The 25885-nt window shown below is 40.2% G+C and overlaps 1 protein-coding gene across 3 annotated transcripts in view; it reads right to left on the bottom strand.

The window, feature by feature from the left end:
• Positions 1-25885, bottom strand: part of MYO1D (myosin ID) — a 343759-nt gene that overhangs the window by 194524 nt on the left and 123350 nt on the right. For all 3 annotated transcript variants that reach the window (XM_059147262.1, XM_059147261.1, XM_059147263.1), the window contains 2 exons: positions 21704-21836; positions 7738-7904 (listed from right to left, as the gene is read on the bottom strand). In XM_059147262.1, the coding sequence (XP_059003245.1) occupies positions 7738-7904; positions 21704-21836 (300 nt within the window). The remainder of the gene's footprint in view (positions 1-7737; positions 7905-21703; positions 21837-25885) is intronic.

The following is a 25885-nucleotide window of genomic DNA, read 5'->3' as shown; positions in this document are numbered from 1 at the left end:
TCATTTTCTGGCACTGCTCCTCCATGACTGGACCCTCAAATGTTGGGAGTCCCCCAAGGCTCATATCAGGTCCTCTTCCATGTAAAACCTCCCCATGTCATCTCCTCTGTTCCACCCACTTTAGTTTTCAATTCATGAATTTTCCATAGCCCAGCTCTGAGTTCCGAATTTAAATGCATACATCTAATGCCTACATAAATCTTCAAGGCATCTTACATTTCTCTTTTACTTTCCCCGCTCAGTGCCCACACTTACTAAAGCCATAATCCTGTGAATTTTTATTTGCCTCCTTCTCTTCTCTGTCAGCTCTTCCTCTAATTCATCATCAAATCCTATTGGGTTTACCTCTAAAGTATATTTAAAATTCAGTAATTCTCATCTTTACTGCCACAATCCTAATCTAAGACACCGTCAAGCTTACTACAATAGCCTCCTGGATTGTCTTCCAGTTCCTTCCCAATTCATTCCGCAAGTTCAGCCTGCCACAGGACTTTTCTAAAAAGGCTTACATCATTTTCATCTTTTACTGCTCTCTGCCTTCAGCTCTATAATCCAATCACATTGGCCTTTTTTAGGGTCCTGTAGTGCGGTTGCCTCTTTCTTGCTTTAGAATCTTTGCATATGTTGTTCCCATCGCCTGGAATGCCTTTTCATTTACTACTTCAAAGGCTGGCTCCTGCTTATTTTATTTAGTCTTTGACTGTCTTCTTTCATCAACCATCAACCTCCATTATTCCTTGCTATATATTTAAAAACCTACTCACTTGCCAGACTGGGAGATAAACAGAAACTGAATGAAAGAGTTCAAATATGGAGAGAGAGGTAGTATCACTGGAAAAAAGGAAACAAAATCAGAATCACCCCAAATTCATTGTAACCCTAGAGTAAAAGTCAACATTTGGGCTATCATACAGGTAGTCATGGTGTGTTTGAAATTTTCGCCATACTGTAGAAGCTGGAAGCGAGCCCCACCATACGGCTCAGCCAAGGTGTTCTTCCTTTCTTCCAAATGGTCAAATAGCAAGACCCCAGTTCTCCCGCAAATCAGCATCCTGAACTTGTGAATTAAAAAGCTGAACTCATCTGCTTCCTGACAACTAGTATTATCTCCTTGAAAGACCTGAGCAGCTTTTAAGGTTATCAGAGCACTTAAAATCCTTCTCGCTTTTTTTTGATAAAAGGAATAAAAATAAAGAAAAGTGACAAGTAAAAATGAAGGTTCAAACCTAGCTTTAAAAAATCTGCAGAATCTAAAAGCAAAAATTTACAGTGGAAAATGTTACTTTTTCTCTCGCCAGCAACAGAATCATTAGATCAATACACACTGTCTGTCCTATCCCACGTCCCACAGTTTTTGTTAATGAGTTCAACTGGTGTGATTATAAAATAACACGGTCATTTATCAATCTGAACAAATTCATTTTATGTAAAGCAGAAGATAAACAGTCTGTGTAGTAGAAACAGGCTATTTTCCCAGATGCATATCCTACTGCCTCATACAGCACCCCTCCTAGATGATTCTAGGATGAATGTGTCCAATATCTCAACTCCTTTTACATGTTCTATTAGGTGTGCCTTCTCACTGTTGCTTTTTACCGTTTTCCCTCTTGGATAGACTGAGTTTTCTTTATTTCATTTTGTCTTTTGATTTGAAAGCCATCCCTTCAATAGTGAGGCAATGCACTGATGGTGGGCTCTGGAGGCAACTGCCTGAGTTGAAACAGGGCTCCTACTTACCTCAGCTAGGCTCTGAGATCTGTGGCAAGTTACTCACCTTATCGTGCCTGTTTCTCATCTGCATAAGAATGGGGGGAACCATCTTCTCCTTACCTGGTTGTCCCCTCCAGTGACTTACTACCTACTACACTACAGGTAGGGCCCTCAAAACAGTGCCTGGGATATACAGTGAGCAATTCACAAGCATTAGCCACCATTAATAACACTGTCTTACAATTTTTAATATACATAAAAAAATAAAAATTTTAATATATAAAAAGTATATATTTATATGAAAATATATGCTTGTTTTTTCCTGTTTTGTTAATTATCATCTATATCCTTCCCATAAACAGTACAAAAGTCTTTACTTTGTACTCCTCACTCCAATTTTCATTTTTGTTCCAGATTTTTACCAAAGACTTTTTCCCACTTACAACGGATACATGTTTACACTTAACAAAAAGTTTCACTGCTTTATTTGTTCAATATCACTTTTTGCATTCCGTTTTTCTCCTCCACATTTATGTTTCCCTTTGGTCTAGAAGATTTTTCAGAGCATCTCTGAATGGTAAATTTTTTGAGCCCATATATGTCAGAAAATATTTTTATTGTACTGACCTTCTGGAATAATTTGGCATGGAATAAAATTCTTTTGTTTAAGATTTTTTTTTTTTTTTATTTGAGAGAAAGATTGCGAGTGGGGCGGCAGAGAGCAAGAGAGAGATGGAGAGGGAGAGAGAAAGAATCCTCAAGCAGACTCCCGGCTGAGCATGAAGCCTGATGAAGGGCTCCATCCTCGGACCCCAAGAGCATGACCTGAGCCAAAATCAAGAGATGGCCGCTCAACTGACTAAGCCACCCAGGCGTCCTGGCGTGAAATAAAATTCCAAGTATGAAGTTCATCCTCTCTCACCATAAAGATACTGCTGCTTCGTCTAGTTGCATCTAACGTTGCTAATGAGAAATCTGACATCTGATGGTTCTCATTCCCTGGTAGTACTCTGTCTTTTCTCAGGAGCTCTAAGTATTTCCCTTTATCTCTAACATTCTAAAACCGAACACAATATACTTTAGTTTCATTTTTTAAAAAATTCATATGATGTCCCCTCAGTGTATTCTTTTGATCTGAAGATTTCTGTCTTTTTTCAGTTGTGGAAAATTCCTGGCCACTACCTGTTCCAACAGTGCTTCTCCCCTTTTCTCTCTCTCTCCTTCCCTTTGGGTGCTCTCATGAGCGGCTGTTGGCACTCCAGGACTGACCTTATATACTGCCTGAGCTCTAGTTTCTCCCATTTCTGTCTTTGTGATGACATCGGCAAGAATGCTTCAACTTGATCTTCCAGTTTACCAATGTGCTTTTTAAAAGAGGTTTAGTTTAATTTTTTGAATTGTGGTAAAACTGACACAAAGTCAAAAACACACTTTTAGGTATAGAGTTTAACAAGTTTTGAAAAATGTATACCCATCAAACTGACAGTCTGTCAAGAGGCAGAACATCCCTTTAATTGTAGAGAGTGCCTCCTTCTCCCTTCCCACCAGTTCCCCCACTCCAGAACTGACCATGGTTCTGACTTCTATCTGTTCTCGAACTTGCTATAAGTGGCAGCATACAGTATGTATTCTTTGGTGACTATCCTTTGTTGACACAATGTGCTATTCGTTCATGTCGCTGTATCAGCCAGTCACCCCCTTTAATGCTGGTTAGCAGCCACTATGTGAGTCTGTGACCCATTGCTGATTCATTCTCCTACTGATGGACGGTGCTCTCTTCAGGTGTGTTTAATCTGATTTTCATTTTCCAAATCTCTAATTATTCTTTCTGACTTCATATTCCTAGTCTAGGACCATAATTCTTTCCTTTCTCTCTCTGAAAATATTAAATAGGCTTATTCCAATGCCCTTTACTCCTTGCTCTGGTTCCTTGGGGGTAAGGTTTGGCATCTGTTGGGTTTACTGTCTCTTCTTCAAGGTCTGGTACTTAGATGTTTCACCGCTATCTTGTCTACTTCCACAGAGCCCTCCTGGGTATATCTTGGCCTTGGTTGGCTCTTGTACATGGTGACTTTTGCTTCAAGAATGTCAGCCATCAGGCTACGATGTCCCCCTTGCAACCACTGACATGTCCCTTGTTATGGCCATTGCGGCCATCTCCTGGTGCTGCAGCCATGGCCAACTCCACAGAGATAGTACATTCAGGATGGTTTCCTGAGCGGCAAAGGCAGTCCTTCCTTAAAACTGCAACCTTGGCTTACACCTTAGTCTTCACATCTGCTTCACATCTTGGGAGGGAGTCGCATTTCCAAGTTCATTAAGACTCAAGCCCCTTCTTGATTCCAGAGTGTGGCTGTGCATTTTCTTGGTTTTAAAGAAACATAATTTACATTATTTGGGGATGTTCTTGGAGTAGGAATGGATTTACGCTTATGTCACTAAGACCTCCATATTTGAAATTCACAGGTTCCTTTGAATCTCCTCTATTTTATTTTTATGCATGTACTAGAAAACAAATTCCAATCCTTACAGCACGTCTCCCATGCCAAGAAACAAACACACCAAAACCTCCTGAGTTGGGGCGCCTGGGTGGCTCAGTGCGTTAAGCTGCTGCCTTCGGCTCAGGTCGTGATCTCAGGGTTCTGGGATCAAGTCCCACATCGGGCTCTCTGCTCCGTGGGGAGCCTGCTTCCCTCTCTCTCTCTCTCTCTCTGCCAGCCTCTCTACCTACCTGTGATCTCTCTCTGTCAAATAAATAAATAAAATATTAAAAAAAAAAAACCTCCTGAGTTGAATGTAAAAGATGTGGATGCACTTGCAAAATTCCTTAATTCCTTGTCTCCTCCACGTCAGGCTTGCTTACTATTCTCTTACCCCAGCTACTTGCCATGGCTTTCCCTGTCTCATGATAAAATATTTTCTGTTCAGCCTCATTGTAGAGTTACCCAGTCCCACCCAGCTCATTCCAATATTTAATGTCTGATTTTTTTTTATGGGTGATAACAAAAAACCAAATTCTGTGACCGAGCAGTTGCTAGAAATCTAAGTGTAATAACAATGGACTAGCAATCCTTCTAACATAATTTGACACTGTTTGAAAATGAGACTCAGAAGAAAAACATCTCTACTTATGAAAACATTCCAACTCTACAGCCTCAGTAAGCAAATGAAAAACCAAATCTAAAGAACAGTGTGATTTCAATAAGGAAAATGGCCAGTTTTGAGCATAACCTTTTGATTAGTGTAAAATGAGGTTCAAATTTTCAAGGCTACTGCACTTTATTCATTCTGAGAATCTCCATTTAGTGCAATCCTTTTCACTGCTGTGCAAAAGTAGCTGAACACTGGCAGAGAAAACTAATAATGCTGATGGTCTCACTGTCCATGGCTAAGCTCAGATCTCACAAGGACACTTGGATCTTCATGACGGGCAATCCTACCATACAAATCTTTGCTTTCCCACTCTCCAAAAATGAGTATTGCCACTTATCCTCAAACCTCCACAGCACCTCTCCCTATCTCCACTCCCCTGTTTTGGCCTTGCCTCATGCTTGGTTAAGAAAACAGAAGCAATCAGATTGGAACATCATCTTTGCCATCTGCTGACCTCTGAGCCTTTCTGTGATGTATTCATATTCTCTGCCTCTTGTCCTGTTGCTGTGGGGGGGGGGCGTCCCAGCTCCTACCTGACACTGACAAACCCCCCACCTATGCGTGGGATTCTGAGCCTTGCCTTCTCAAGGATATTATGATGATGACAAGGACCTCCCTCAGTCCTGTGTTTCTGGGTTCTCCCTCTGTATGTTTCCTAGTGTCTCCTGACCTCACATTCCACTCCTGCTCCCATTCTTCCCTGTCCTCATTCACAGCACAAATTCTTGAGTTGTCTACAGGCAGCCAACTTCTCACTTCGCTTCCCAACCTGTTCAAATCGGGCTCTGCCCAGACTTTTCTCCCTTGGCCTCTACGTTGCCAGATCAAATGCTGGAGCTTCTACCTGTGTCTTACTTGACTACTCGACTGCACAGCAATGTGGGATATGGTAGTGACATAACCTTCTTCTGATATCTCCTCTGTCTCATTGGCGGCTCCTTTTCTTCTCTTTGGTGGTTCCTTCATGTCAGAACACAAACCTCAGGGCTTGAATGGGCCTCCTTGTCTTCTCTATAGAAAGTTCTAAGACTCTCTATGTCATCTCTAGACTAATGACTTCAGCATCTCTATCTCCAACCTGCACTACTTTCTGGAACTCCCGATATGTGTATTTAATAGCTCACTTAACATTTCTACCTAGATTTTTAGTAGCCATTTCAACCCTAGAAGTGAAGAGACAAATCTTGACTCCATCCTTGCTCCTGTTCCATGACCTCTTCCTCCAGCCTCTCTTACCCAATCTTATCTCGGCAGATGATCTACGCTTACCCATGCTAAAGTCGAGTTGTGATCCTTTACTCCTCTCTCTGTTCCTCTCTTATCTAGTCAACCCATGAGCAAGCCTGCTCAACCTTCCCCTGAAACGTATCCCAAATCCATCTGCTACCCTTGCATCTACAATTTTCTCTTGTTCGAAGCCCCCTCTCCCAGGATCCCGCAGTAACATCCCTAAATGTCTCCTTGCTTCCTACTCACACAGCAGCCACAGCATCTTCTCAGATAGCCATAAGATGACGTTGCTCCCCGCTTAAAACCCACCAACGGGTTCCTGCCAGATTTAGCCTGAATCTAAACTGTTTAGTCTGGATTATAAAACTCAACATGATCTGGCCCCTGTCCAGCTCTCTGATCTCATCTCACACCCCTGCCCTGTCACCGAGCAGCCTCCAACCACACGGCTATGCTCGCTACCTAACACACCAGGCTCACTACCACAACAGAGCCTCTGCTCACTGTTCCTCTGCCCCACCTGCTATTCCCGCTGATGGTCATGTGGCTAGCTCCTCCTGCCACCATGATCTCCTTAGACAGTCTTCCGAGCATCTAATATTTTACCTATTTATTCTTACTCTGTGGAATCTGTAGTCTAGAACCCAGGAAATGTTCAATAAATATTTTTAGATTAATGAACAGATGGAACTTAAAGGGACTTTGAGTCCCAGTTGTCAACTATCATTATCATTACCAACAATAAATAACAGCAGCAATGAGAGCTTACATATGTTGAATGACTTCTATATGCTAGGTTCCATTCTAACTGCTTAAGGTACATATATATAGATAGATAGATACATGCATATATATATACATACATATATACATACATATATAGATACATATGTAGATACATAATACATATACATAGATACATAAATACACACACACACACACACATACACACAATGAATCTCATTTAATTCTCCAGCAACCCTAAAAAATAGTTACTATTATTACCCCCCTTTTTAACACATGAGGAAACAGAGGCATGGAAAGATAACGTAATTTGCCCATGGTCAAAAAGCCAAGAAATGGCAAAGCCAGGATTCAAACCAGGTAGACCAACTGCATGGTCTCCATGATTAACTGCTTAATATTTTGTCATTATGATAATGACTAATATTGGTAAGGATAAGCAGCACTAACTGAACATCTGTTAAGTACCACGCACCTAACTATTCTCCTTAGGTTAATTTAATCCTCCCCAAAACAGCATTATGAGATAGTGTTATTAAACTCATTTACAGATGGAGAAACAGAGTCAAGGATGTTAAAGTTCTAGCCCAAGTTCACACAGAAAATGAGTGGCATACTCAGGATTCCAACCCAGATATGATTCTGAAGCAAGTTCTTTTTACCAAACTACAACGCCCACATTCTCTCCCCCACCCCCCAGAATAAATCTTTTCTCATCGTTCATAAATCATAAACTCAGGGAGATTCTTCTGCTGAGTGAGTTTTTCATAGTTGGCGTTCCCTCAACTCTTACTCGTTCGAGAAATACTGGGACTATTTAGTATGGGCTGATGCACTGTCCTGCATGGGGAGGACTCCAGATTTGTCCATGTTTGACAGGGTTCTTTAGTCTGTTCTCACCTGTGAAGAAACTTCTCGTACGTTTGCCGGAAGGCAAACCCTGCTCGCCGCACCCTCACGTTCTCCAGTAGTCCAAGATACTCTACTTGGTGCCTACAGCGCTCATCATCAAATATCTGTGGGGATTTCTTGTCATTGGGTTTGATGCAACGTACATAATACGGCTCCTAAAGAAATAAATCAGTAAATGGTAAGTTTCACTGGAGAAAAATCCCAAACTAAGGACTCTAACATGTAATTAGTGTTAATTGTGTCAAATTAAGCTCAGTGCCTCTAATTTCTCAGACATATACTTGTGGATAAAGTAGTTATTCTTCCTTTCCCTTCAAGATTGGGAGTGCTTGTGCATCTAGCTAAAATTTTGATTTATTAGATTTTAGAATTCATAGGAACTGCAGAAAGGGGATAAAACCAAGGAGCAAATAATTGAGATGTATAAACATTGAGTTTATGTGTATTTATGGAAAGATGGTTAAAAAGGAATGGAAAGAGTAATTTAGTAGAAAGAGGCAGGAGCCATGATAATAGATGACCTGCAATGAAGAATATAAAATGTAAGCACAGCCCTGGCACACAGTAAGTGCTCCATAAGTGTCAGCCACCATCATGGCCACCACCACCATCATGGCCACCACCGCCATCACCATCACCATCATCATCACATTATTTTGTGCTTTTGAAAAAGAGATTAAAATTTACAAGTAGAGAAGTCACAAAACATCCTGTAGGTGTCACTGACTCAAAGCAAGAGCCTACCAAGAAATCCCTCCCTCGGGGCCAATTAAGTTTTATACCATGTATTAGATCACAATTCCTTTTAAATATAAAACTGTGCCTGTGTAAGATGGATCCTGGTTTGCTGAAGGTAACACATTCTCACTGGAGAAAACAAGGAGGTCAAATGAATCCTACTTACCTGAGCAAAGAGTTACTGTCCCTTCTCTCATCTATTACCTATCAGACCCACAGATGCCCTTTAATTAAGAGACAGAGTCCTCTGTAGATAATGAGGCCATTTTGAGCTCTAATGAGGGCTGGTGGTAAAAAGAAGTAGTAAATAATTTAAGAAGTAGGAGAGATTTAAAGAATGTGAAGTTACCTGCATTCTGAACAGAGTGAGTTTTCAACATCTACACAGGAAGCTCCAAGGACAGATTTATCATGCTGCTTTCTGTGATGGAAAAAATGCCACTTTTTCCCTTTTTCTAGACCCTGCTGTGTTCGTTTCCTATTGCTGCCACAGTGGATTACCACAGAAACCGCTTAAGAGCACAAAGTTGAACAAAAATCAAAATGGCTGCACTAATGCTTCAGCCAAGCTCAATTTAGCAGTACTCTTTTTCCTCTCTTCCATAAAGCTCCCCTCCACTCCTCTTAGGCTTTTGTTTCAGGAACCGGTACCACCCTAAAGACGTGATGCAGGAGGCTGGTAGCGCCTACACAGTTCCGGTCAAAACCCGCTGGATCCTCTATTTCCCTATAAACCACTCCAGGCCCCTCCTCCCTAAGGGCTTGCGGTTTTTGAAGGCCATGGCTTGTGCAGCCACCTTTGCCCCGTGAAGCAAGAAAGCTCTCTCTCCTCTTTATCCCAAACTCGGTCTTTGTGTTATACTTGGGCTCTGAAGCACAGAGGAGTCTTCTATAACACCACAAATTTATTTTGGCTTAAACCACAGAACTCTGGAGGTCCGCAGTTTGAGATGGGTCTCACTGGGCTAAAAATGCAGGTGTCAGCAGGGCTCTGATCGTCTAGAGACTCTTAAGGAGAACCCACTTTCTTATCTTTTCCAGCTCCTAGAAGCTGCCCACATTTCTTGGCCTGTGGTCTCCTCCCATCTTGAACGCCAGTAATGGCCTGGTAAGTCTTTCAGATGATACTGTCTCCCTGGTTCTGACTCTTCTGCATTCCTCTTTTCCTTTGAAGGACTCTTAAATTTACAAAGGCCCTACCTGGATAATGCAGGATAATCTCTTTAAATTCAGAAATCAGTAAACTTAACTTCATTCTACCTTGCCATGCACATAACATGGTTACAAGTTCTGGGGATTAGGGCATGGACAACCTTAGGAGGCTGTAGAATAATAATAATAATAATAATAATAATAATAATAAAATAAAATCTCTCTCTCTCCATCTGGACTTTGTCACAGGTCCCTAGATAGAACTTCTAAAACCTCTGAAATTTCTTCAGTGGTAAGACTGTCTTGGTTATACTAATGTAGTAACTCCTGCCCAGTTCCCACACAAATTTAGGATGGGGGGTGAACATTACAAAAACCCTTTACAGGATTAGAGATGGGACTTTTAGCAGCCTAAACTCCACGGAGGGAAGGCTGGAAGTTGAGTCCAATCATGGGCTAATGATTTAACCAATCATGCTTATGTAATTAAAACCCTTATTTAAAAACAAAACAAAACAAAAAACAACTCAGATACCGTGGCTCCAAAGAGCTTTCTGGTTGATGAACATATCAGTGTACTGGGCGGGGGTGGTGGTGTGATATAACCCATCTCTTTGGAAAGAGAAGCTCTTGGTCTCCAAATGTCCAGACCTGCCTGATCTTGTTACTGGGTACATCTCTTCATCTGGCTGTTCTAGGTAGTTAGTATTAGAACTGATCTGAATTGTAGGACACTCTGTCCATCAGTGTCTGAGAACTGGTATTGAAATGCAGAGGCCATTATTCTGCCTACCACACCTGCCTTTTTTCATCACAGTGGAGCAGCTTTAAAGACAGGACCATGATATTTTGCTTCACCTCCCAGCAAGAGGTGAATTTTCCACCCTACTCCTGGGATCAGGGCTGGCCCTGTGACTTGTCTTAACCAAAAGAATATGGTGGAAGTGATACTGGGTTACTCGTGGAGACTCAGCCTTGAGGTGCTGTGAACTTTTAGAACACTTCTTCCATCATGTGAAGAAACCCAGGACTAAAAACTAAAAGAAGAAAGAGGCCAAGTTCTCCAGTCATTCAGCCAGTCATGGCATTTAGACCATCCAGTCTCGGCTGACTACACCTGTCCATTTGGTGTGCCCCAGTGAGACCAGCAGAACTGGCTGGTCAACCCATCAAATCATGAGACACACAATAAATTGCTGTTGTTCTAGGCACTACATTTTAGGGTGACATGTTATGTATTAGTAGACAACTGATACTTCTTTCTTCTTCTGAAACACTAATCCCTGGCTTAGGTATTAAGCAGAGATGTGCTATTATTATAAAGTACAAGCAGAATCTTACTTTAGAAAATAGTGATAGGTAACCACTTGCTCATGAATCTAATGGTTTTCAGATGGAAGATTTATATGGGGAGATTGTGGCTCACTTTTTAAAAAAGTTTAAATAAATCTAAAACAAACCTAATGGGATGGGGAAGGCAGGGAGGATGTACTGTATACTTGAGGATTTTCTGCGAGTTTCCTGGAATATGAGATCTTTACTGCTTGACAAATAAACTGCGAGAAGTGTCACTGAGCACAGCAAATACCAAAATGCTATTAGATCTATCTGTACACTTGGCAGTGGTGTAACAGAATTAGCATCACACAGAATCAGGATACTTGAGCATTTGTTGTCTCTGCTCTTAGCTAACTCTGTTAAAGTCTCTCTGGACCTAATAACCTAATTTATGAAAAGAGAGTATTAGGACTTCCACTTTAGTAATGATGGACTAGGTAATTTAAACAAGCACTTATGCTGGGGACAGCTAGGACAGGCAATTAAAATACACAAAAAACACCTGCTTAAAGACAGTGGAGAATTAAATGATGGGACCATAATCTAGGAGGAGGAGGATGCAATGGAGGTTTCCAGGTTTGATGTCTCCTTTTCCCCAGGAGAATCTGCCAACTCTGAAGAAAGCAGATGGGGTCTGAGTAGTTTTAATAGCCTCATAGGGCTAGTAGGAAAGAGATCAGAGAGTAGGGCCTGAAAAGAAGGTCATGGGTAAACAAACCCTTCTCACTTTGGGCTGGGATACCACTAGCAATGAGTGTGAGTCAGAAGCAGGCAGGCCCTCACGGGGACTTGAAACTGGAATAGCTTATTTGAAATACTAGTGCTCTTAGCTGCCCAAAAGGGCCTGAGGTAAATCTTTACCAGAGAAAGATGACATAAACTTGGGTTTCTAGTTATTTCTAGAAATAATTTTGCCAATATAATTTGGGAGCAAAATAAAAATTAACCAGACACATAAGGAACCAAGATAATGAGGATTAGAAACAGCAAAAACATACCAAATAAACAGACTGCAGGGATCCAGATAATTGGAATTATCAGACAGAGGTAATAAAATAACTGGTTACTGTGCTCAAGACGACAAAAGGCAATATTGAGAATTTTTTTTAGAACCAGAAACTATAAAAATGAACTGAACCAAATGCATAACCTAGGACTGAAAAACACTGTGATGGAAATCGAGAAGTCAATGGATCCGTCTTCGAAGGTATTCCTGGGAAGAAATTTCCCAGAACAAAGCAGAGAGACAAAAATGCAGAAATGAAGAAGTTAAGAGGCACAGCAGATTCGGCGAGATGGTCTGAGTAGCTCAAGTCCCAAAGGAGGGAGACAGAAGGGACAGAAGCAGTATTTGAAGAGTGAATAGCCAAGAACTTGGTAAAACTGATGAAAAACAATCAAACTGTGACAAATGGAAAAGTCCCACAAATTATGAGCAGGATTAAAAAAACACAAAAAACTACACTTAGGAATGTTGCAGTAAAACTTCTGAATACCAAAGAAAAGCAGCCAGAGAAGAAAAGATCCATTACCTCAGGAGAAACACATGGATTGATGGCTGATTTCTCACAAGAAACACTGGAAACCAGAAGACAAAGGAGTATTATCTTTGAAGTGCGGAAAGAACTGCCAATGTAGAATCTTACACCCAGCAAAAATATTCTTCACGAATGAAAACTGTACACAATATTTTCAGGTAAATAAAGCCACAGACTCTGTGAACAACAGACCTTGAATATGACAGGATGAAATTCAGGCATAAGCAAAATGATCCCAGAGCAAGGTCAGTGATACAGACAGAGGAAAAAAGAAGCGATAAATGAGTAGATCTAAACAGATACTGACTCTGCGAAGTAGTAACTACAATGATAATGATGTCATCATTTTGCTGGCTAAACACACACACACACACACACACACACACACACACACAATTAAAATACATGACCAAAACAGCATAGAAATTGAGAGGAAGGCAAATGGAATTGTAACATCTTATGCCCCATCCCCCCCAGCAATAAAAATGTTTTATGGACCTTCCATTTTCCAAGGAGGTAAAAGTACCAAATAATATTAGATTTTTTATATTTAAGAATGGAATTATGATCAAATAACCACCAAAACAATATTATGATATAAATCTTCCAAAATAACAAAGGGAATAATAAAAAATAATTGCAACACTGAGTGTCAGGGGTCAGAGGGGAGGGTTACATTCTGCCTCAAAAGATTCATAGGCCACACCTGGCACATGTCTACTCAGGACAAAGACATGGCTTGCCAAGGGAAGTGTCATAGCCCTTGCAGCTGTCCACACAACAGTCAGGTGACAGCTTAGGGGCAAAGAGATAAGATCCACATTGAGAGGGTATGGAAAGTGCCCTTGGTTTAAAAGCCTCATGCTCCATAGTACCCAATATCCCTTAAAATAGGTCTGAAGACATAGCATCCAGGGTCCTCAAAGGGACATGCTTACTACATGAGTCCCTATACTCAGGGAAGACCAAGTATGTCATCCCCATCAGACAATTCTTATTCTCCCAGCAGAGATGTAACTTACAAAAAGGGGTAATTTTTATCATAAGCAGTGCTGTATAGTAATATTGTTGATAGGCATCTTACTGTGTTAATTCTAGGAACAGAGGTAGAAATTTAATGGAGGTTTAATATTGTCAAGCAGAAGAAACAGAATTTTGTTTACCTTTTGCCCACAATGACCAATTGAAAAGAAGGTTACAAAGGAAAGAAAAAAATAAACAACCTCAAAGAGAAAGCACTAATGAGACAGTTGATTTAAATGCAACATATAGAAACTACATTAAAAGTAATGTAGAGTAATGAACTAAACGATGTATTCAAAAGACAAAGATCGTCAGCTTACATAAAAAAACAGATCTTACTATACACTGCTTAATAGGCACATACTTGAAACATAAGGATATGGAAAGGCTGAAAGTCCAAGGGTGGAAAAAGATCTACCATGCAAACCCTGGCCACAAAGAAGGTGGTGTAACTATTTTATTCATGCAAAGCTGGCTTTAAGGCAACAAACACTACAGAAATAGCAAGGCATATCATAATGAGAGATAACTCAAACACAAGGAAGAAATAATAGTTCTAACTTGAAATAAGCCTAAATAAATTCTTAGACTATGTAGAGCCAAAAACAGAAGGTACAACAAGGAAAAGTAGACAAATTCAGAATCAGATTTTGTCACATTTTGGCATTGACAAAACAAAGACATTAGTAAGAATGCAGAAAAATCGGGTAATGATATAAGTAGCAGACTTAACCTGATAGATGTGTATAGAGTATAAAGCAAATTATTTATATATATATATATATATATATATATAAACAAAGCATATAGATAAGAAAACTTGAACAAATTTCTAAGGACTGAAATCACATAGAATATATCCCCTAAACAAATGAGATTAAGCTAGATATCAAGAGCAAAAAGATAATTTTAAAAATTTAAATTTGGAAATTAAGAAATATATTTCTAAATGATCTTTGGGTCAAATAGAAAATTATAGTGTAAATTTAGAGATATTTAGAACTCAGTAACTCATACAATTATGTGGGCAAAGCAAGCTTTGTATAAGGTATCATTTGACTAGTATAAGTAACTTCACTCAACAGAAACCAGCTTAGTGGAATTTTACCAATATTAACTGATTTGCACATGAAGTGTGAACACTGGATTAGACACTCACGACCAACTAAGGGTTGGGGAAATGCCCTTCCAACCTGTTTAGTAGTATAAAATCTTTAGTTAAGGAATCCAGTGGAAATACTTTCTCTATATTTAATCAGCATTCTGCCTCAATTTATAAATGCCACCTCCTCTCTCATTTATAAATATCTAGACTGACTCAGCCTAAGAAATCCTAAATTTGACAAATTCAAGTGTCTTATAAAGGTTAAACTGTGAAAGTTAATACTGATCTCATTCTCTTGCATGTTTTAACCTGTTTCTCTCTATATTTTATGGAAAACATTATTTGTGAAAGTATACCAACTGGCATATGTAGTAGCCAAAAGACACTGTATTTAGACATTCACCCATTTAACTTGCTTTGAACACTGCCAAACAGAATCACAGGACAGATTCAAGTTCATTTAATAATTCACTGACCATCTGCTTAGGGTGTGTGTTATTAGATATAAAGGGGTATATAAAATTAGAAGAACTCACTCCCTGTATTTAAAAGATCGAGAATCTAGGGGGAGAGACAAGGCATGCATTAACACACTGTGTAGACTCTGAAAGCAGGTGAGGAGTCAAGACTTCTACTCCTGGTGGTGCAGGACTAAGCCATGCCATCAACCTTCCTGATAATGTCACTAGGGGAAGCACTAGACAGACATGTGGTGGGGAAGAATCTTAAATGCATCGAAGAACTAATAAGATAACTGAGATAAGAATAAGACTAAAACCCAAAGGGGGTGAGGCCAGCCTTCAGGGCTGCTTTCATCTGGACAGAGAACCTTATGGGGCCAGGGGGCTGTAGGCTGGACTCAAGGCCATAGAGAAGGGTCAATGGTCTGCAATCCTGAGGAGCTAACCCTGGGAATCAAAAGGCAATGGAAAACAATCTGGCCCATTGCTAAGCCACTCCAGGTCCTGAACTTGGATTGAGGTGGTCCAAGATTGTTGGAATTTGTCTGATACATCTTTTTGAACTTAAACTTTCAACTCTTCTGGATTCTTTGGTTTGATTTGACAATTCTCATCCATCTTTTACATTCAATGTAACACTAGAATGCTTGGGTTTCTTTCTACCCTCTTAATTCGTCTTGGCTTTCCTATGTCTTTTGTCTCCTCCTTCGATGTTTTTTAGAACGGATTATTTGCTTCTCATTCTGACTCTGCCTCGCCTCCTCCAACCCACCCCAACTAGTTTAGAAGTTACAACCTTACTTCTATTCTTTTCGTGACTCCTAGAGGACATTTAGTCTGCAATTGTGTGTCAACATCAGGGTTATAAGCTAAGCAATATTTTTATTTTCCTGAACAACCAAGGATCTTAAATACGCAAATTATAATCACCCACCCTTCCAGTTGTATGCTATTGTTGTGCTATTTAATTCTAATCTGTATTTTTACCAATAAAATGTTATTTTCCAGTTTATATATATGCATCTACCTTTACCACTTTCTTTGCCCTGTTTTTTTGCATTTCAGGCTTTCATTTTATATACTCTTCCTCTGGCCTGATGCATATATCCTTTAGAATTCCTCTAGGGTGCTTTTAATTCTTTTTTCTTTTCAGAAAAATTCTTTATTGTATCTTTGTTTCCTTAAGTAGGCTCCACACCCAGCACAGAGCCCAATGCAGGGGTCGAACTCACAATCCTGAGACCAAGACCTGAGCTGAGATCAAGAGTCAGATGCTTAACTGACTGAGCCACCCAGGTGCCCCTACTGTCTCTGTTCTTGAAAAACATATACTCTTGGGACAGAATTTTGGTTTACAGTTCTTTTTTCTCAGCCTCTTATTCTTTTAAGAAAATCTGCTTTTAATGCATTTTCTTGGTCTTTGATGTTCCGGGATTTCACAATGTTATTAAATGCAGATTTCTTGTAATTTTTCCAGCTTGGGATATACTAGACTTTCTGATTCCACAAAGTGTTATCTTTCATTACTGGTGAAATTCTCAGCAATATATTTTCCAATATTGCTCTGTCCATCCTCTCCTTTCCTTGGGTACCTGATTAGATATGCATTAGATCTTTTCATTTATCCTTATGTCTCTTAATATTATCTCTTTTTATTTAATTTCTTGGTCTAAGTAGAATCTTGGATAATTTCCTTTATTTTTTCTTTCATTTCTCTATTCTCTTCAGCTTTATATAAACTGATGCTAAACCTATCTGTTTTGTTTTTGTTTTTAAGATTTTATTTATTTGACAGACAGAGATCACAAGTAGGCAGAAAGGAAGGCAAAGAGAGAGGAGGAAGCAGGCTCCCTGCCAAGCAGGGAGCCCGACAAGATGCGGGACTCGATCCCACAACCCTGGGATCATGACCTGAGCCAGGTACCCCACCTATCTGTTTTTTAATTTTAGTTTTTATTTCTATCAATTGCCCAGTTACTTGCTCTTTCTCATATTTTTAGGCCTTTGATTTCTTAAAACATATTAAACATTCTTATATTCTGTTTCTAACAATTCCACTCTAAGTTTTCATGACTCTGAATCTTGCTTAATCTGACTCTTGCACATGGTACGTAATTTATGTGTGTAGGAATTCTTAATTCTTGCTTCTATCAGATACCTGGGGATAATACCAGGCTTGGACCACTTTAAACTAAATTGTTGGGGCAAGCTTTTTAGATCACCCAGGTAATATGAATTTGGACTGAAAACCTCATAAAAACTGGTTTATGATTATAAATTCTCATACCCCCACCATGGCTCACTGCCAAGGACCAAGACCAGCAGTTTTTCTCTCAAATAATGAAGGATTATTTCTAGTTCATTCTAGATGTATCCCTCTGACAATGTGGCCCTTCGGAGACCTGTGTATGGTGTGTGCACGTGCGTGTGCGAGCATGGGATCTCTTATTAGACACACTAGTTTGGCCAGGGCCTGGGCTTCACTTGGAGCACCCAGCCTTGAATACTTATACTCACAGTTACCTACTTTACTAAATCCTCAGAGAGACAGCATATTATTTTTCCCCTAACTTCGGCCTTCACTCATTCCTAGGCCTACATATTCCTTACTTTCTTATTAGTTCATAGTTGCATTCATAAATTGATTTTTATGTTTCACCTAACATTCAGTTGTTTTCAATCGATTTTAGTAGACACTTTCTTCACCATGTTCCTAGCAAATGCACTACTCATATGTATTTTTAAGATCTTCCTATGTTCCTAGGTGAAACTGAACTAATTTTATTTTCTTGTATTAACCTACTATGAAGGTAATATTAATCTCATAAAATGGGTTGGGTAGTGGCCTCTCTTTGTACTACACTCCCAAGCAGTTTATATATAATAGGGATTATTGGCTTATTGAAGGATTTATAAAATGTATCTGCAAAACCATCTGGGCCTTGGGTTTCTGGCAGAGCTGAGAGAAGGCAGAATCCTGATGAGTGATTTAGACTCTTTAAGATGACTAATTTATTCAGATTTTCTGTGTCTTCTTGAGTTAATTTTGACAACATATTTTTCTAGAAAACTAATTTTTCAAATTCACTGCCATATAGTTGTTTACAATATTCTATGCCTTTTAAAATCTCGTATATATGAAGTCACTTCCCTTTTTCATTCATAATACTGCCGTTTCTTCTTATCAGTTTCATTAAAGGTTTGTCTATTTGACTATTTTTTTTAACCTATTTTATTTTTTGCTATTTAAATGTTATTATTTTCTTTCTTTAGATTTTCTTCTTTGGAATTCTTTTTCTGGCTTCTTGAATGAAGAAGTGAACTTAACTCATTTACTTTTTTGTTTTTTAAGATTTTATTTATTTGAGAGAGTTAGCAAGAGAGAGTGCAGGCAGAGGGAGAGGGAGAAGCAGACTCTCCACGAGCAGGAAGGCAATGCAGGGCTTGATCCCAGGACCCTAAGAACATGACCTGAGTTGAAGGTAGATGCTTAACTAACTGAACCACCCAGGTGCCCCTAACTCATTTACTTACTTTCTTTTTTTTTTTTTTTTTAAATAAAGGTATAACAAGTGGACCACTTCAGCAGTATTCTACAGATTTTAATAAATTCTTTTGTCATATAGATCCAGATGTTTTATAGTTTCCATTGTGATTTCCTCTTCAGCCTGTGGGTTATCTAGGAGAGGTTATCTAGGGTTATCTCAAGTTCCCAAGCATATTAAAAAAAAACTAATGCTGCTTTTTATTTTACTTGCTGTGAAGATGGAGACCGTATGTATGTATATGTTTGTTAAAATGGTTAAGACTTCCTTTGAGATCTAGCATGTAGTCAATTCTTGGAAATGTTCTATACATACTTGAAAGGAATATGTATTTCCTATTTCCTGGGTGCAGTGTTCTTTTGATTTACTAAAGTTTATATTTGGTTTTCAATGCTTTTGCATTCTTACTAAGGATTTTGTCTGCTTCAAATATCAGTCTCTAGTACAGTTGGCTTAAAATCTCCCATAAGGGGGTGCCTGGGTGGCTCAGTCGGTTAAGCTGCTGCCTTCGGCTCAGGTCATGATCCGAAGGTTCTGGGATCGAGTCCCAGATCAGGCTCCTTGCTTGGCAGGGAGCCTGCTTCTCTCTCTGCCTTCCACTCTGCCTACTTGTGTGCTTTCTCTCTGTGTCTCTGTCAAATAAGTAAATAAATAAAATCTTAAAAAAAAAAAAAATCTCCCACAAGGATTGTGGACTTGTCCATTTTGCCTTAAAAAAATTTTTTTTCAGGTCCTTTTCTTTTTTTTGCTTTATGGATGTCGGCCATAATATGTAGCATTATGGATGTAACATGTAACATAATGGATAATACTATGGATGTAGTCAAACAACGGCTATATTATTAGGTACCTATTTCCAAGTGGCTTTATTGTCTTGGGTATTTTTATTGGATTGTTAGGAGTCTCTTTACCTGTATTAATACTTTTTTTCTTAAATTCTATTCTCTCACATTAATATGGCTTTTAATTGTCTTTGGGGAGAAGGGCTTTTTCATCGTTCTGCACAGTGGTGTTTAGGAATCTCCTGGACGAGGCCTATAGCTACACTTTCCATCTAGTCTTGTTAGTCTATTTACATTTATGGTGAGTAGCAATTATTTAGATTATTTCTATCATACAATTTTGTATTTTTAAAAAGTAACATTCTCCTTCGTGGCTCCCCTCCCCTCCACCTTCCTGCCTTTTCTGGGGCTGAGAGGCTGCTTTCCCTTACCCCTCCTCCACCACAGACACACAAATTGGGAAGCCGCAGCAGAGACTGCCGGGTTAGCTGCCTACCTCCTATCCAGCACCTTTTTTGGAAATGGAATACTTATTTCTGGCTAGGTACACTACTGACCAGGATAAAAATGCACTTCCCAGTTTCCCTGGCAACCAGGTGTAGTGAACGAGACGTGGCGGACATGCTGTGTGAGACTCCTAGGAAGTCTCTCTGAAAGGGAAGAAGCCCCTGCTGCCATTTTGGGCCAGGATGGACACCAAGCACACGTATGGTAGAAGAGAAAGACAGAAAGCACCCGGGTCCCTAAAAACCTTAAGGCTGCTATACCAGTCCTGGGATGCCTGCTTCTGGACACTTACCTGCAGGACAGAGAAATTAATGTCTCTCTGTTTAAGCCACTCATTTGGGGGAGGGGGTCTCTCTTTTATTATTATTTATTAGAATGCAGTTCCTGGTACAGAAATTAGGGATGGTTCCAGAATTTTTATTTTTAAAAAATGCACATTTAACTACCAATTTTAGAAAATAAAGGCAGTCCTTTCCTAGTTAATGAAATAAATCTAATACATTTTGTAAACTGTAATATATTCTATAAACATGTTTTATAAAATTCTGTGTTCGGTTCTGTTTCTTGTGTCACATGCCCTCCTTCTAGGTTCACCTTCCCTCTTGTGGGATGAGGCACGTTGGAACTGACAAGCACAGAGAAGCTTAGAGACAAGAGGAGGATTCTAATGGTGTTCTGCTCTTTGGCTCTGGTGTCCTCGCCCTTGCCTTTCTAGAGGTTTGATTCCACAAGCCAGCAAACTGGGCTTATTTGTTGTCACATGAAGCCAAAGAATCCTGACAGAAAGAAATAGAAAGCTACTGAACAGATGTGTTCTTGTGCCTTTGCCTAATTTATCCATAGTGAAGTAATCAGGAACAGTAGAGATTTAAATTCTTAGAGAGGAAGTTGGTTAAAAAAAAAAAAAAAAAAAGATAACAACAGAGAATAAAATACAGAGGAAAAGCACCAGAAGAGAGAGATAAAAATGAAGGAACTAAAAATAATGAGTCCCGGAAAGCCGCCTCATTTATCAAACTTGTCAGCAGCAGCAGTTAAGAGTAGAAATCTGTTCTTTGGCAGAGAGTAGTGGGAGAGGAGGGTGGCAGGATGGGGTGGCAGTGGGAGGAGGGTGGCGGACATGGGGGGCAGAAACAGACTGAAGTTACCAAACAGTAGTACACCTGAAAGGAGCAATCAGCAGCAGAACCAACTGTCAATAATACAACAGTTTATTTCAACTGTTGACAACAGCCTAAGGACAATACTTAAATATTAAACTTCCTCTTAATACTCTGTCTGGTCATTTTGTATCCAGACATGATACATGGATGGCATATTACTATTTAATTCAAGATTTTTTTTAGGCCATGCCCTTTCTTTTGTTCAGGGCTGAAGTTCATTTTGCCAGGTACATGTTCTACTTTATAGTTTATATATATATACACGTATATATGAAATTTTTTTAAGGTCTCACTAAGACTTTGTATTTTTGACAACCATATAAAGCTCAACCTTAACAAGAAGCATTTCTACTTAGACACAAACAACTGTTTCACCCAGCCACGTTTAAAAAAAAAACAAAAACAAAACAGGAATAAAAAATTCTAGTAGAACAGTCACTTTAAATAGACATGCTTCAGTTTGATTTATTACAATTGCCTAAAAGGCAAATTGCACCTACATTCTCTGCAACATGCATCAAGGGGGAGTGCATGGCAGCAAGCAGTGCCAGTGACCACCGAAAGTGGCCCTAAGATGGATATGTGGTAAAGAGAACAGTTACCTTCGATGCAAGGTTGTCCACTAAAGCGATCATCGAATTCTTAAACAAGGTGGCAGCAGTCAGAGGTCGCTTGGTCACCTCCGTAATACTCAGTTTGCCTTCGGGCCACATATCCTTCAGCACAGGATTGGAACTGAGAGGCACAGGGAGAGCGATGTGAACATTACATTGCAATACTCTGACAAGAAACCATTCTGTTGGACTGTGCTCTGGGTCACAAGGCCTAGCTGGGAAAAAGACTCCGCCTAGAAAATTAGGTTGAGAAAGTGTAGTGGGAGAGAGCATACCACAGATGGAGAAGATGCGTCCAAACTATCCTACGTTTAAAAAATTCTTAGTGGAGCGTGTGACTCTTAGTGTTGAGGTCATGAGTTCGAGCCCCATGTTGGGTGTAGAGATGACATACACAAACTGAGAAAAGAATTCTTTAAACTTTAAAGTGACATCTAGGACCCTCAAATGGCTAACACAGCTCTTACCATACATATGTAAAACAAAAAGTTGGGTGGTACTTAGGAGGAGGAGGACAAGCCTCCAGGGAAAACACAATGCTCAATGGGACTGCAGGAAACACGGGTGTGAAAGCATCTTCTCATGGGGGAAAAGATTCCCACAGAACAGGTGACAGGACAAAAAGCCAGCTCTTCCGAACAAGACAAGCAAGAACACGAAAGAACCGTTTCTACATGGTCTTCTCGTAAACCCCGACCCACAGCTGAATTTACGCGCTCCGTTTTGGGCGGTTACGCTAGTTCACTGATGTGACACGGAGACCGTTTCCTTCCGACTCCCACAGTGTACTTCAGGCCAGGCTTGATGCGAAGTACTTGAGAAAAATCATTTGGCTCTGTGGACACATCTCTTCAAAGACGACATGTGGTGGTCTCGACTCCTGATTTTCTTCCTGTTTCCTTCTGGGTGCCTTTGATTTTAGAGGAATTGGAACTCAAAATGCTGCTTGTGTCTTGGAAACTTCTCTCTTTCTTTTTATTTGCGTACAGCTGACACACAATGTTACACTAGTTGCGGGCGTACGACACCTGAGTCCGCATCTCTGGGGGTCAGGCAGCGCTGTCACCTGTCACCCTACGACGCTATTTGTCAGAAATCTTTTTATTTAATGTATCTATTTATTTTTAAGTTGGGGCTGAGGAGAGAGAAGGGAGTCAGCAAGGACATTCTCTGCTGACTGTGTTTACCGCTGCCATCATTCTGCCCATTTTTCTCTCCCTGGTGTAAAAAGGAGGAAATTGAAGCGGTCCCCCAAATACCTAGTTAACTTCTGCACACAGAGACTCAAAATAAAATCTGTGAAATGCCGGAGTAAGTGACAAGAGGGCAAACAGGATAAATGGTGGGTTGAAGACTGACGGGGTCTGTGAACAGAGATAGAGCAGCACTCCCAGCCCCCACCCTTGCAAGCGAGCCGTGCCGACTACCACGGAAGGTGGTGGTAAATTAACCCAGTGATCTGCGTGTGGCTCAGAGACCTCATTTTATCCCCTTTCTGGTCCTAGTCCCTGATTTCCCAATGAGGCACCTCTCAGTAAAAATGACCCCATAAAGTCTCTTGTTTCTTCTTAAAATTTTCCATTCTAGTCTTTGGCTGAGCGAGAATTAAGGCAATGGTTCTCAACCCTTAGTGCAGAGGAAGCCTGGATGTCTTCCTAATACTCACTGAATAGAATTTCCAGAAAGTAGAACGTGTGCACTTTGAAAATTCTGATGCAGACCAAAGACTGAAGACTGCAGTCTGTTTGGGTCTATGCAGTTTCTACCTATCTCACTGTTGGCCATATTTAGATTCTTTCCATGTTTAACCTTGTAAATAGAGGGAGAGGGGAAGATTGGAAATGAAGGAAATAAGATATTCATTATTACTATTATTAAATAGTAGAATTGATATGTAATGAATCTAGACACGTACATTCTAAAAAGAATGAACTTCCGGGCCAGTAAGTCATGCATATAATATTAACAAAGTAGTTTCCAAACATTTGTAAGAGCCCTTTTATAAAGGGGAAGCTTATTTATCCAGAAACCCAGCAGGTTTAACAGACAAGAAAATTTACCTGACTTAGCAGTGAGGTAGTGAAGAGCAGAGTCTGGGTATCTGGTGGGCCACCCGCTCCCTCCCTTCCTCTTCCCATTACACACACGCACACACACATGCAAATGGAAGCGTACAGGCAAGTATATACTCAAGGTCTACAGAACCAGAGATGCAAGGATTCTTCTTTTCATATATACAGAGAAAGGATGGGGATTTGGGAAGGGTTAGCCACAGAAGCATCGAAAAGTGTCCAAAGGTAAAGGAAGCACATCCCAACATGATCTAGGAAGATGGTTTTAGCCAAAATAATTTCAAGACTTCCCCATCCCACTGGCAAGACCTTCCCTATTATGCAGATATATACAAACAGCTTCAGTCAACAGTCCTTCGTAAGACCATCCCCACTGGGAAACAGATTCCTCTGAGTCTATAGCCCTTAACTGTTGGATTTACCCAAGTCCCTTTGTTCTACTTTCATGCTTACCAAGCAACTAAGCACTCTGGATTCTATGGGTAATATTTTTCACTGTCAATTAATAAACTAGCATTCTCATTGCCATGTGACTTCCCAAGCAGGTTTTCCAGTGGGGGGAATAGCCTGTCATCAATGCAAGTATAAAAATACCAATGCAAATAAAAAACTCCAGGGAAAAATGGTCAGATTTTTCCCAGGAAATAAATTCCCACATGGCTTTGTTCCTACACTGGTCCTGTGAATTTGGGATTACGTGAATCCACCACTAAGAGGCAGAGCTGCTCTCACTGAGCTGAACCCATGGGCCACAATAAATTCATGAAAGTAACAAATGCTGCCTTCTGTAGCCTCCTGGTATACACATGGCTGCCTTCCCCTGGTAACACACACTGATATTGCCACTGGCCAACTGAAGCCGTTTTTCCAGTTTGAGTTTTTGACGTTACCCATACAGAATGATGCGAGACTCTGTCATTTGTCCCTCAAAGTGGGTGCAGCTTGACTGAAAGTTCAAGCTCCGAGACTCCTTTCTGAAAGTCTCTTTTCCCCGTGACCAATTCTTATCTGGAGCCCTTCTCACATTCCCATGTAACTTTCTGGTGTGGAGAGAGCTCCATCACTGTCCTTGGAACCTTCGACATCCACACCGCTGAACCATTTAATAGTAAAACTTCCTGAAAGAAGAGCTTAAACACGACGTCTCCACATTCTCATTATCCATAGTCTCTGGAGCCCAATTCAATTAGACATTCGTCTTCACGACTTTACTGAGACCAGTGTTGTCAAGAGTCCCACTAGCCTTCATGTCAGCAAATCCCATGGTTAATCCTGGTCCTCAACTTACTTTGCTTTGGACAGTATTTGACATGGTTTACAGTTGTTTTCTTCTTAAAGCACTTTTTTCTTGGCTTGGTCTCTATGACACCAGATTCCTGGCTTTCTTACTGCCTTACTGGCAGCCCCGCTGCCTTTGCTAGTTGGTTCTTTCTTGCTTGACTCCGAATGCTGGTGAGTCTCAGGAATGAGTCTCTTTGACCTCTTCTTTTATATTTGTCTAAGTTCACCCTTGTTCATCTCAGCTAATCTTATGCTTTAAATACTGTCAACAGACTGATGACCATGGATTTGTAGCTCTAGTCTCTCCTTTACCGAAATTCCCAATGCATATCCACAACTGTCTCCTGGCATTCCCAGCGGCGTGTCCAATATGACAAAACACATCCAAAACAACACACTCCAACTCCCCCACCCAGTTAGCCCCTCCCATTGTCTTCCCCACCTTGAGCATCCCTTCCCCACGGCTCAGGCTTCGTCTCCAATTTCTGTTTTTCTCTCCTACCATACATCCCATCTAATGGCAAACCCTGTTGGCTCCACTTGCAAAATCTCACTCACTCTGACCACTTTTCATGAGCTCTGTTACACCATCTGGATTATGAATCTTCTATTTGGTCTCATTTCTTCTCTTGCCCTTTACACAGCAGCCCCAGTAGGTTCTTTAAAGTATAAATCACTTCCTATCATAAATTCTGATGCCTTCTCTTCATGTTTCATTCTTACTTTGGCTCACAGACTCTGCAGGATCCACGCCCTGCTGACCTCCCTAAATTCATTCCCTATTGCTTTCCCTATCCCTCACTCTACTTTTAGCCCC

The sequence above is a fragment of the Mustela lutreola genome, chromosome 15 (genome assembly GCF_030435805.1).
Source record: "Mustela lutreola isolate mMusLut2 chromosome 15, mMusLut2.pri, whole genome shotgun sequence".
Lineage (NCBI taxonomy): Eukaryota > Metazoa > Chordata > Mammalia > Carnivora > Mustelidae > Mustela > Mustela lutreola.
The sequence above is the reverse complement of the archived record's forward strand: the minus strand, read 5'-3'. Positions and strand labels throughout refer to the sequence as shown.